Source organism: Homarus americanus, unplaced genomic scaffold (assembly GCF_018991925.1).
Source record: "Homarus americanus isolate GMGI-L3 unplaced genomic scaffold, GMGI_Hamer_2.0 scaffold18703, whole genome shotgun sequence".
NCBI lineage: Eukaryota > Metazoa > Arthropoda > Malacostraca > Decapoda > Nephropidae > Homarus > Homarus americanus.
In genome coordinates, this window is record NW_024749779.1 from 4,106,383 (window position 1) to 4,117,607 (window position 11,225).

The 11,225-nt window shown below is 35.4% G+C and overlaps 1 protein-coding gene across 2 annotated transcripts in view; it reads right to left on the bottom strand.

The window, feature by feature from the left end:
* LOC121853768 (LIM and senescent cell antigen-like-containing domain protein 1) overlaps positions 1-11,225 on the bottom strand; it is a 37,427-nt gene that overhangs the window by 13,627 nt on the left and 12,575 nt on the right. Inside the window, exons 1-5 of one of the 2 annotated variants that reach the window (XM_042348123.1) lie at positions 10,138-11,205; positions 5,250-5,363; positions 2,277-2,389; positions 1,072-1,264; positions 111-252 (exon numbers count right to left, since the gene is read on the bottom strand). In XM_042348123.1, coding sequence (XP_042204057.1) covers positions 111-252; positions 1,072-1,264; positions 2,277-2,389; positions 5,250-5,363; positions 10,138-10,622 — 1,047 coding nt within the window. In that variant the 5' untranslated portion in view covers positions 10,623-11,205. Of the gene's footprint in view, positions 1-110; positions 253-1,071; positions 1,265-2,276; positions 2,390-5,249; positions 5,364-10,137; positions 11,206-11,225 lie in introns of those variants that run through there. The other variant, XM_042348124.1, reaches the window with a different exon arrangement.

The window sequence follows — 11,225 nt, forward strand, 5'->3', positions numbered from 1 at the left end:
ACCACGGGAGTTTCCGGACCACAGAATGCCGGACTAGAGAGGTACAACCTGTACTATATAAGATCATATGAAATATTGCTTTGGTTACCACTTTCAACTAATACCCTTACCATCTCATTGGCTGTGTATCCTGGTCGACTCTTGACCTCTCTAGCATCAGCTGTTAATTCATTGCCACATGAAGCACAATTATAATGGTATGGATGGAAGGTGTCCCCACGCCATCGCAGTGGTTGGCCATCAATTGTTGAACTGTTTATAGAGAAAAAATCACTTGCATGACTGAATACATAATTTTAATTAAGTACTAATTTATTATTTTCTTTATAACCTCAGTGAAAGTAGCACACAAAAGGACAATTAAAACTATCTACCTGTACTTACATGGCTGCTCTAAAGGGTAAGAAATCGGCACAGATATAGTGTGAAAACCCCCAAAAGAGGAAGTGTATATTTTTAGCTACTATTTCAAATTAGTTCATGGATATTGACATTGCTGGCTAGTATAACAGCAATATTAATAAATGAGAGTGGTGATTAACAAGCTTGCGTTGCAGGCAGCTTCCACAGTAAATTAATTCTGTATGAAAAGTAGATTTTTTGTGAGGTGCATGTGCAATTAGGAAAGAGGAAGATTGTGGATGTGACAGGAAATATATAAAATACTGTATGACATATGGGGATAACACACACACAGGTAGGACATGGAGAGCGAGGGTGGATTTGAGATGTAGAATAACCACAGAGTTAAGAGGATCAGTAATGACCATCCAATAATATATTAGAAAATATATTACCAGTACCCTGTATACTGTACTATAAATAATGTACAGTACTCCATACAAATGTACATATGACTATCCCTGAAGTCATAATTATAATCAACTTAAATTTGCATCTATACATAATTTCTTTTTTGCATTGCGGTCTTTTTTGTTTTGTTTTTTACTTTAACAAGAAGCCATGAAATTAAGGATTCTCTCTGTTGTTTTATTCACGAAAAGTAATTACCCTTTCTTCATAAAACTACCTCAAATATGATTAAACCACAAGCAAGGATATAATACATACTGGCACTTATGACACATGTACTTCCCAAGTGATTCTGCTTTCACTCGAGCATTGCACTCATGGCAAAGTGCCCGTCCAGCATTACGGATGAATCCCAAGTCTGCTAGTTCCTTGCTACAGAGTTCACATGTGAAGCATCTTGGATGCCAGTTAGAATTCATGGCCTTTATAACTCTGCCAATGATGAATTCATCTGAAAATTAATAAAAAAGAATTATAAAATAAGATATGACTTTTCTCATTTAACCCTCATTGTTATGGGTTCCCTTCAGCATAAGGTAATAAAATTGTCGGGCATTAGCCAGAATAAAATCCTGAGTCGTTCATAGCACTCAGAGGGTTAAATATGAGTCACTTATATCCTGTACATTAAATATATATTTTTTTAAAGATTTAATATCAAATAAAGACAATTGATCAGCTAATAAAAAACTACTGGCCAGCAGCATCTACAGTCCACAGAACACGTACGATTCACACCCCCAGTTGTCTTGCTCATCCATCAATCACCTTGAGTCTGAACAACTGCAGTACAGTGCATTAATAATTACTTGTTAATCATTTTATCTCTGCAGCACATTAATACTTACTACAGTTGTTAATCATCATCACCCTTCTCCCCCACACACACACACTCTCTCTCTCTCTCTAAAATGAATCTCTTACCTTTTACATGGTTTTCATTTTTTTTTAATTTGTTTAGCAAAAATTTGCACAGCACAATATGTTTTAGGAACATATCTTTTGTGTTAACCAGGATCTACCTGTACCTTGACACAACACTAACAAAGTAATAGAGCAAAAAATATAACTCTCTCTCTCTTTCCAAAAAATTTATTTTCTTTCAATCATCTTCTCCATCTACTTCCTTAAAATTTTGGACTCCCAATAAAAAAGAAAGAAAAAGGCATATCTCAAAAGTGGGTTGCTGAGGCCAGATCTCAGTAGCAGAAGTTTGCCTCATCCCCTAGAAGCTGTCTTTAAAGTGACAAAATCACTTACTTTTCTGGGAGGTATTAGAATTTTACTTAGTTCTTTATGCACAATCCTACTGAGATACCAGTACAACTTCCTGTTTTGGTGAATCCTGCATACTCCATACACCATTAAAATACTCAAAAAATATACAGTACCATGTACTATTCAAAAGTAAAGCTGCTTATCTTAAAATTAATGAAAGAACAAATTAGAGGTATTTTACGTACTACATTTTCCACAGCACGGTGCAAAGAGAACTTGGAAATCATGCTCGCAATATTTACGGCCTTCAAATTCATAGAAAATGTCGTCAGGGAATGGACGGAAGCACTGTGCACATCTGTAATGTAAGGCAATATGTAATCAGGTTAACTTTACAATAAAGATACAAAATACAAATAATGTACTGTTCTGTGGGTAAAAAATAAAAAAAGACACCCAATACTAGTACTTAGACTCAGCCCCCTTTATTGTTCAATATAAATCCATTTTTAATATTGTTTACCTGCTAGTGCTGAGTAAAACTGTCAGGTGTTAGCCAAATATTAACAGTGGCATCCCTGTAATGAAGGGGTTAATAGTCTGGATAAGTGCTGAATCCAGGCAATTTTAATCGGCAAAGAGAGATCCCTGTACACAAGGGGTGAAGGGTCACCCAGCCATGTTCCTTGAACAATCCATGCAAGCTGAAGAATACTAGAGGGCATAGGATACTGTATACAGTAAACCCTTAAGCTACACGGGTTTAAACAACGGTGCCCTCGCCCCTCCGCAGATTGCACTACGGGTTGCATGGGGCACAAGGGAGGTTGTGTACGTGTGTCTGACAACTTTCACTACTAGCAGTGAGGGTTCTCAACGGTGGTGCGGGAGAGTTCCACTGCATCTTAGAGACACAGAATATACACCCTTCATATTTCTTATTTTATATCAAACCACACTGTATAGTAGAACCTTGGAAATCAAGAAATCTTTCATCAGGGAAAAAAAAAAATAGCATATTTGAAAAATAGAGAATAAAATAACAACGTGGTGCTCAAGAACAGCATATGACACATTATTTTGAGGATTTCACCAACACTGGCTCTGAGATTAGGTAGATTTGTGGTACATAAAAATGTCTAGTAACTCATGATAAATAGCAATCAATCAATCAAAGTACCGTCCTCATATCTGGGTACTTAACCTCTTTGCTCCGAGGGGCTATGTCCCTACATCCCCTATTTAAGGTATAATATTTTACCTGTAATCAGCTTATAATGTTTAATTTCTATGTTGTATTGCCTTATTATACTTATCATTGTTGTCCCTTTTTTACTTCTTATTTCTCAGTGAATATTTACAACATATTAATTATTTACAATACAGTACCGTACTTACGAATACAATGGGATAAAATGCTGATATATGAGCACTTTTTGCGAATTTTAGGGGTTCCTTATCCTAAAATAATTGTTTGTGCAATAAAATTTCAGAAAACATTCTGTGGTGCACTGTTTGGTGTTCTAGGACATACAAGACTGAGCAATTACTCACTAAAGTTTCATAATTTATTTGCAAAGGTACGTTTGTCAACCTCTGTAGGCCAGGAATGTCAACTGTTTGCAATTAATTGGCATTACACATCATGAGCAGGATCTAAGTTAAAATATGAGTTTAAAGTTACAGTAGAAATGAATAAACCATAAAGGGATAAAAAAAAAAAGTTTTACCGTACTGCACAGGTACAGACACTCGAAACAGAATCTCAGAAAACCAGAAATTTTCTTTGCTGGGTTAGGTTCAATTCTCTTCCCTGGCTATGTCAAGTTTTGCTTACACACACACACACACAAACTCAGAAGAATGTTTTACTTTTTAAATAACAAAATAAAGAAAACATCATTGTATGCATCGCTTAACTTAAAAATATCATTAATCACAGGCTTTTTAAAAGTTGAGAGTTTAGTTGGGAAGTTTCTACTTCTAAAAAAGACTGTTTACTGATTTTCTTTAAAAAAAAAAACCAGGTATGTATACAAATATGTTTTCTTTATTTTGTTTGTTAAGAAGTAAATCAGAGGTTCAACTGAATTTTTGTGAGTGTCTGTGGAAGAAAAGCATGATGTGGTCTTCTAGTTTGGTCTTCGTCCAAAGGGTCCTGGATTTTTGGGTCTATACCTGTAGTAAAAAGTGGAAAATTATCCTATAATTCCTCTCAGATTTGAGCAAGTCTGTCATCTTCAAGTTGAGAGGTTGTAACCCTAGACCACAGGGCCCCAGCTTGTAAATAGGCTCTAAAAAAAACAACTAAATTTGATTGTAGATTATCCTTCATCTTCATAATTGATTCATAAAGGATAGCTACATCATAAGAAGGTACAGTACAGTATCTTAAAACAGGGAAAGAGCATGAAAAAATTTTGTGATGATAAAATGAAATGCTCTAGTCAATTCCTTTATTGATATCAGTTACAAAGCCCTCACATCTAATCAACCAACCTAATTCCAGCTCACCTCAACATCCCACAGGAAAGGGTGAGGAATAATGAGTATGCCTTGTAGCTCAATTAAAACTGCAATACTGTATAATGATATTTCAAGATCAACCCTACAATTATCACCTATGTCAAGACTGAGATACTGTATACACTGCAGTACTGTATACCAAAGCTATTTAGAAAATGAGTAGCAGGCACTCTAGGCTCATGAACATCCCCAAAGAAAGCAATCCATCTAAGCCAGTTGAAAATTGGTTTAAGACTATGAAATAAAGACATTAACCCTGAGGTCCCCTTGGCCTCACAACCTGCAAGTGTAGACCCAGCAACTTCCCTAAAAAGAGTGCTACTACTGTCCTTGCCTCAGGATAACTCAAAAAGCTGTCATCTTGAACTCTTCTACTTTGGTGCCACCAGGCATAACAAGACATATGACTTTCCCTTCATTATAAGTCATTATAAGCCTAAAGGCTCCAGGTCCTGACACTGCCATTCACAAAACATTTATTAAACTAAGTTACTGTTCATTCCTACCACATATACAATGATTGATTGAGATAAAATATGTTGCCACTTAATTGCCTGTAAGGATTTCGCAATGGCTACTTACTGTATTTTCACCTTGCTTTTGCATACTCTACATAGATTGCCGCCACTTCAATTTTTTTAACAAAAGTTTTTACTTAAAACCCTAATAAATCAAATGAAAATGGAGCTTACACAAAGCACTGGGTGTGCCACAGTTGTCCATTAGAGTTGACGATCTTCTCTTGGGGTTCAAAGCCATCCCCACACCGAGTGCAGGTCATTGACCCCAGAGACATGATGTGGAGACTGCAAAATACCCAGAGAAGACTGTTAGTTTCATGTTGCATTTTATGGTAAATAAAGTAAGGATATTTGTTTCATACTTTCTGAGAGATAATTCAATTAATCCTGAATAAGATCTTCAAAAACTGATATCCTGACCAAGACATAATGTTTACTGGAACTATTCTGCATATTACCCTCATAAAAAATGAGGATATTATTTATTTGAAGACTATAAAATGTCTGCATTTATCCTGTACTTTGGTTAATATGGGTGAATAATTCTTTCTAAAAACCTACAGTATCTACTGTACATACTGTACTTGAAAAAAAAGTTACATAAACATATACAGTACACATCAAATAAAATGTACAGGACAAAGACAAAGTGCTTTGGGTTACAGCAAACACAGTAAAATGTTGTAAATCTTCTTACCTTAATCAATTATGAATACAAAAAAAAATATCATGATATGGTAATGCATGCTGTGAATACCATTAAAGTAATGTAACCAATGCCTTCTCAACCAATAGCAAGATATTTTTAACCGATACACAAAGGTACAATTCATATTAGTTTCTGTTGATCGTAGAACACTAAAAATTTGCCAAGTGACATCTTCCAACACCATCATCTCAATACCTTAATGTTGAAAAAAAAAAGAAGTAGAAACTACAATATATTAAATGCTGAGGTAGTAAGAGGAGTAGTATAGAAAGAAGCATTGAAAACCTGTACAGTATAAGAAAAACCAAACCCATATAAACATGCATTATTAATTTGTAATTTTGTTTATATCAGTTCTTTCTTATCAACTAGAACACTACATACTAATTAAAATAGCTGTTTATATATATAAGTAAAACACTTTGTAACAGAAACTATATTGTTGTTGCAGTTGCTTGGCTTCAAGTACAGGTATCCCTCGCTATATGAATGGGTTAGGTTCCTTGAAAACCATTTGTTAAGTGAATATTCGGGAAAAAAAAACATATGGGTAAATAGACTAGAAAACCACAATACCATATCTAAAAATACGAAATATTGTACTGTAAGTTCACAAACAGAAAACCTACCTAAATACTGTACTAGGTACTGTAATACTGTACCTAACTACAATACTACAGTAAACTGTAATTTAATACCTAATTACAGGTGTACTGTAATTTAGTCCTTGGCACATTAAAAAATTAATAAAATATAAATTTGGTACATTACCTTAAGGGGCCACATTCATATGTAAGTGAGAACAGCTTTTGTAAAGTGAAGAGAAAAAAAAGGTGTAAGAATAGAACAGTCGTACAGTACAGTATAAGCAAATATTTGTAGTGAACATGCGTATAGTGAGGAATACCTGTACAGTACTGGTTTGAGTTGTACAAGATGTACAATATCAATTTCCTGTGACAGGAATAATGTTCAATGGTATGTTTATCAAACAGCAAAACCTAACCATCCGTCAGAACAATAGTACTGCATCCCAAACTTGAACTGCCCAATTTCAGGGCCGGCCTCAGCTATATGAGGCTGCACAGGGCCCCCATCACTTAGGTGGCCCCTCCTGAATACAATATATTTGTTGTTTAATAGGATTCATATTTCAATTCTGATGTGTCATGTAGTGTGCACAAACCAGAACTGCAGTCGAGTGCATTTCCACCATCTAGCACCAGTAAGTTTGGGCTTTAGCGGTTTCTGTCCATAAAAACCTGGCAATTAATAATGATTTACCTTCCTGTTATATATTTGCATATATGTTTGTATAACAGAATATAAAATTGGGCGTGCGCTTTTATCAAGGTGATGTTCTCAAAGAAAATCGGGAATATGCTGTATGTGGGTGAGGGACTGGGCACGATATGAGAGTTGTCTAGGGAATGGGGGCCACCCCCAACCATCATCTTGCATAGAGCCCCTCAGAAGGTAAGGCCGGCCCTGCCTGATTTAGAATTTTTAACTTTTAGCCTTAGTAAAATTAAGTTTTATTCAACATGCCATTTATCCCCATTTCCTGTTCAATAATACATTGAGTTTCCTGTTAATTTTACATACAGGTATACAGTATACAGTATATTGTACTGTACAGTACTGTAAATGTCGACACTATGTACAGTACAGTATACAGTACCATTTTTTCATAGATGGAGCCTGTGATGTATAAGATGTTTGGTTATTTCTCAATGCAATCTTTCAAGCCTAGAGATAATACAGTATACTCTCGATTTAATGGAATCAAATTTAGTGGAAGGATTTTTGTTCCATTATTTTTCACTTGATTTAGTGAACTAGTTTGCTAAATCAAGATTAATTCCGTTAATACGCTCACACCTACGGTGACACCTCAGACACATGATATGTACTTTTTCCAATTGATAGCTGCACTCTTTTGACTTTCTCCCTCACACCATTTCCTTTCGGAGATTTCTGAGAAACTTTCGGCATGATGTCTAAGCACAGTAGTTAGTTGAGAGACGGGTAGCAGTGACCAACTCACATGGTGGCAGCAGGACACAGACTGAGCGGGTGTAAACTAGTTCGCTAAATTGAGCTAAAATAACGGAAATTCAATTTAGAGGGAATTTTAATTTAACAGAAAGCAGTGGCTCGAATTGGTTCGTTAAATCACGAAAATGCGGTAATTGTTCGGCCAAAACAAAGCAACACCTCTTAAACTACATATTTTTATTTCCATTATGTTTAAATCCAGTAAAAATGGTATACAAAACTAGTCAAAATTTACCCTGTATAGTACTGTATATCCTTTCCTTGCCTTATATTATCTTTGCTTTACAAAAATCCTAAAATTTCACTCCTTAATGAATACAAGACTTTCTTATTTGGAGGATCCTCACCTTTATTAATTTCTCCAATACAGATCTAATACAGGTACTTCTCGATTTACACTAGGGTTACGTTCTTGAAGAGGTCGTGTAAATCAAATTTCGTGCAAAATTAACAGTGAGCGAGAGAGGTGTCTGAGGCAAGACGGCAGTGTGCATTAGCCCCGTTTATACAACCCGCTTGTTTATACACACTTACAACTTACTGTAGAACTTATGAGTGTTATTGTGAACAAAACGTGTAAATTAAATATTTTTTTGGATTTTGGACCTCGTGTTAATTCAAAAAGTGCAAAAAAACACACGCAAAACGAGAGGTACCCGTACAATACATCCTGATTCTTTCTGTGTGCTCCAGTTTAATTTAACTTTCATACTTTTATTTAAAACTATGAACTGAGGCTTTATGTGTGACAATGATGAACGTACAAATTTTAAGTTTTGAGAAATTGTATGTCACTGTTTAAATTGTGAATACTGTAGCCATAAAACTGTAGATTTAAATGAAATTAGTCTAATTTTCAAGGTATTTTATAATAAAATATGGGCATGATTAAGAGGAAAGTATTAAGTGTCAAATTTGCACGAATAATAATAAACAAACAGATCCATTATGATATACAATGCAAGATTACTTTTACCCTATTCCAGTTCCACATATTTGTCTCTTATAAGAGTAGCCAGACACAATCGGCTTCATACAGTTCTCTGAAGAATGCAAATGAATGTAAGAAGTGAAAACTTATGACTAAAAGTGTAGCAGCATCACAACTTAAGGTGGCGGAACACTGGGCACTTTCCTCCAAACATGTTGCACGTTGGCCTGATGGCCCAGCAAGCTGCAGGATTTTGACTGTTGCTAGAAATGGACAATGGTTTGGCAGGGATCTTTGCTGGCCGGATTAGTGCTCAATTTAGCTTCATATAATTTCAAGTAAAAATTGAAATAAATCATGAAACAATAATATTTTAAAATATAACACAGAAATGGCGACATATTTCTATTTATTTGTCACTTTAAAACTTCTTTAGTATTATTAAATCACCATTCAGGGCCTCCGTTGACCATCCAGCTGCCGTCACTTTTAAAGAAACTTCACGTAGCACCCATTTGTCTTTTCTTTAGCTTTTACAGACACCTCATTTGTTTCAGCAATTGAAGAACTATAGCACAATCCTGCACGGCCTAAACTGTAGTAACGGGATCCATGGTGAACCTTGTCTAAACGCTTTGATGTTGTTGTGTTGGGCAGATGCACCAACAAAACAACCCAGTGTGACGCAAAATGTTTCTTTGTTTCACTGGCTGGACCGTGTTTGCCAAACATGTTTGGAGAAAAGTGCCCAGTGTGCCACCATCTTTACATGAGCAAACACAAGCTGAGTGGGAAAAGCAGCCCAGCTCCCACTTTATAAAAGTGGGTTGGTATATAGAAGGGTATCCAGTTATAAAACTTGCTTCAAATTTGCAGTAATCAGGACACCAGACCATCATGGATAATCCACACAAGTGTGGGAAATGATCATAAAATGGTGAAGGAGCTGGAGTGAGCAGTCTTTTCTTCATAGCCTTGCATGTCACATAATTTTTTCAGATCTCTCATGTCATTCTTCTATTTCCGTGAAGCCTTTGAATCTATCTATATAATTTTTTTCCTTTTCACTTGGAATAAATTTATCTCCAATTTTGTTTTTGTTTCAATACATACTGTGCACTACAGCCAATTCCTTTGAAAACTAAATACTGTACTGTAATTATGTCTTTGGGGTGTATTTGTTTTTACAATATGTCACATGATGCCCTGTGTATCTATACTGTAATATTAATCCTCAACCATACATGAACACAATAACATTTACAAGTGTTTCTGCATTACATTATCCATTTAGTTATGATGAACTTTTGATTAAATTCTTGTATAACCTCTCACATACTCTGTTTAATCTACCGACTTACCTCTCAGGGGGTGTGAAACTTGGTGGTCGATCTTTTAGAGCTTCCTCTAGGTCAATTCTGCCTATGAACTGTTTTCGAAACTCTGCTTCTAACTCTGGAGTATCCAGAGCTGTTACACGTTTGTGCATGAAATCCTCACTGGGGTCATTATCTGCTGGTTCTTGGTAATATTTTCGGGGAGGTTTCATAACAGGGTTAACCTGTTTAAGTTGTGACTCACCAGTTGGTTTTTGGTTAAAACTGCTAGTGGAAGCATAAGGCAAGACATAAATGGGACTCTTCTGTGAATGTAAAGAATTTCTAGAAGCCCCACAACCGAGAGGAAGTTCAGTCGACTGTAAATGTTGTGAAGTGCCATCTTCTGGTTTCAACAGATCACTGTCCTCAGACTGTGGAGTACCATTCTTCCGGCGGTTGTATAAATGACTCGCTTCTATTTCTAGGGCAAGCTTGTTTTTTTTATAATTCTTATTCTTCAATGACATTATAGTACTATTATTCTACAAATACAGTATATACTTGACCCTTATATGATTTTCTTCTCAACAAGATTTACATCCAATTGTCAAACATATGAATATTATGACTCATACACATCATTTCCTTACAAAGTGGCATTCAAGAACTTATTCTATAAAACTTTCCATGTTATTTTTTTCCTGAGTTACTCACACTAACTTAGGAGTCAAGCAAATTTTTAAAAGCACTGTACTATATAATGTGTTGCAGACTGAATACACCGATCACAAAATTTTTACATAATGTACTCCTCATGTACGATTTCTTAAATTACAAACAACTTTACGAGACATACGACTAAAAACAATCAAGAGAGGAGACAACACCCAACTAGTCTTATCACCAGGCACTTACTGTACTTATCTATCACATAATGTTCCATTACAATACAACATACAATTACCACTCGCCATTTTTCTTTGTTCTGAAATACAGTAATAAATTAGCTACCCTTTGTGTATCTCTGGACACATTAGTTAAAAAAAATAAAAGAAACCAAATTACTAGTGCAGTACCAACTTAGTATACCCTATAAGAAACTTGGTACAAATGTGGCAAATTGGTAACCA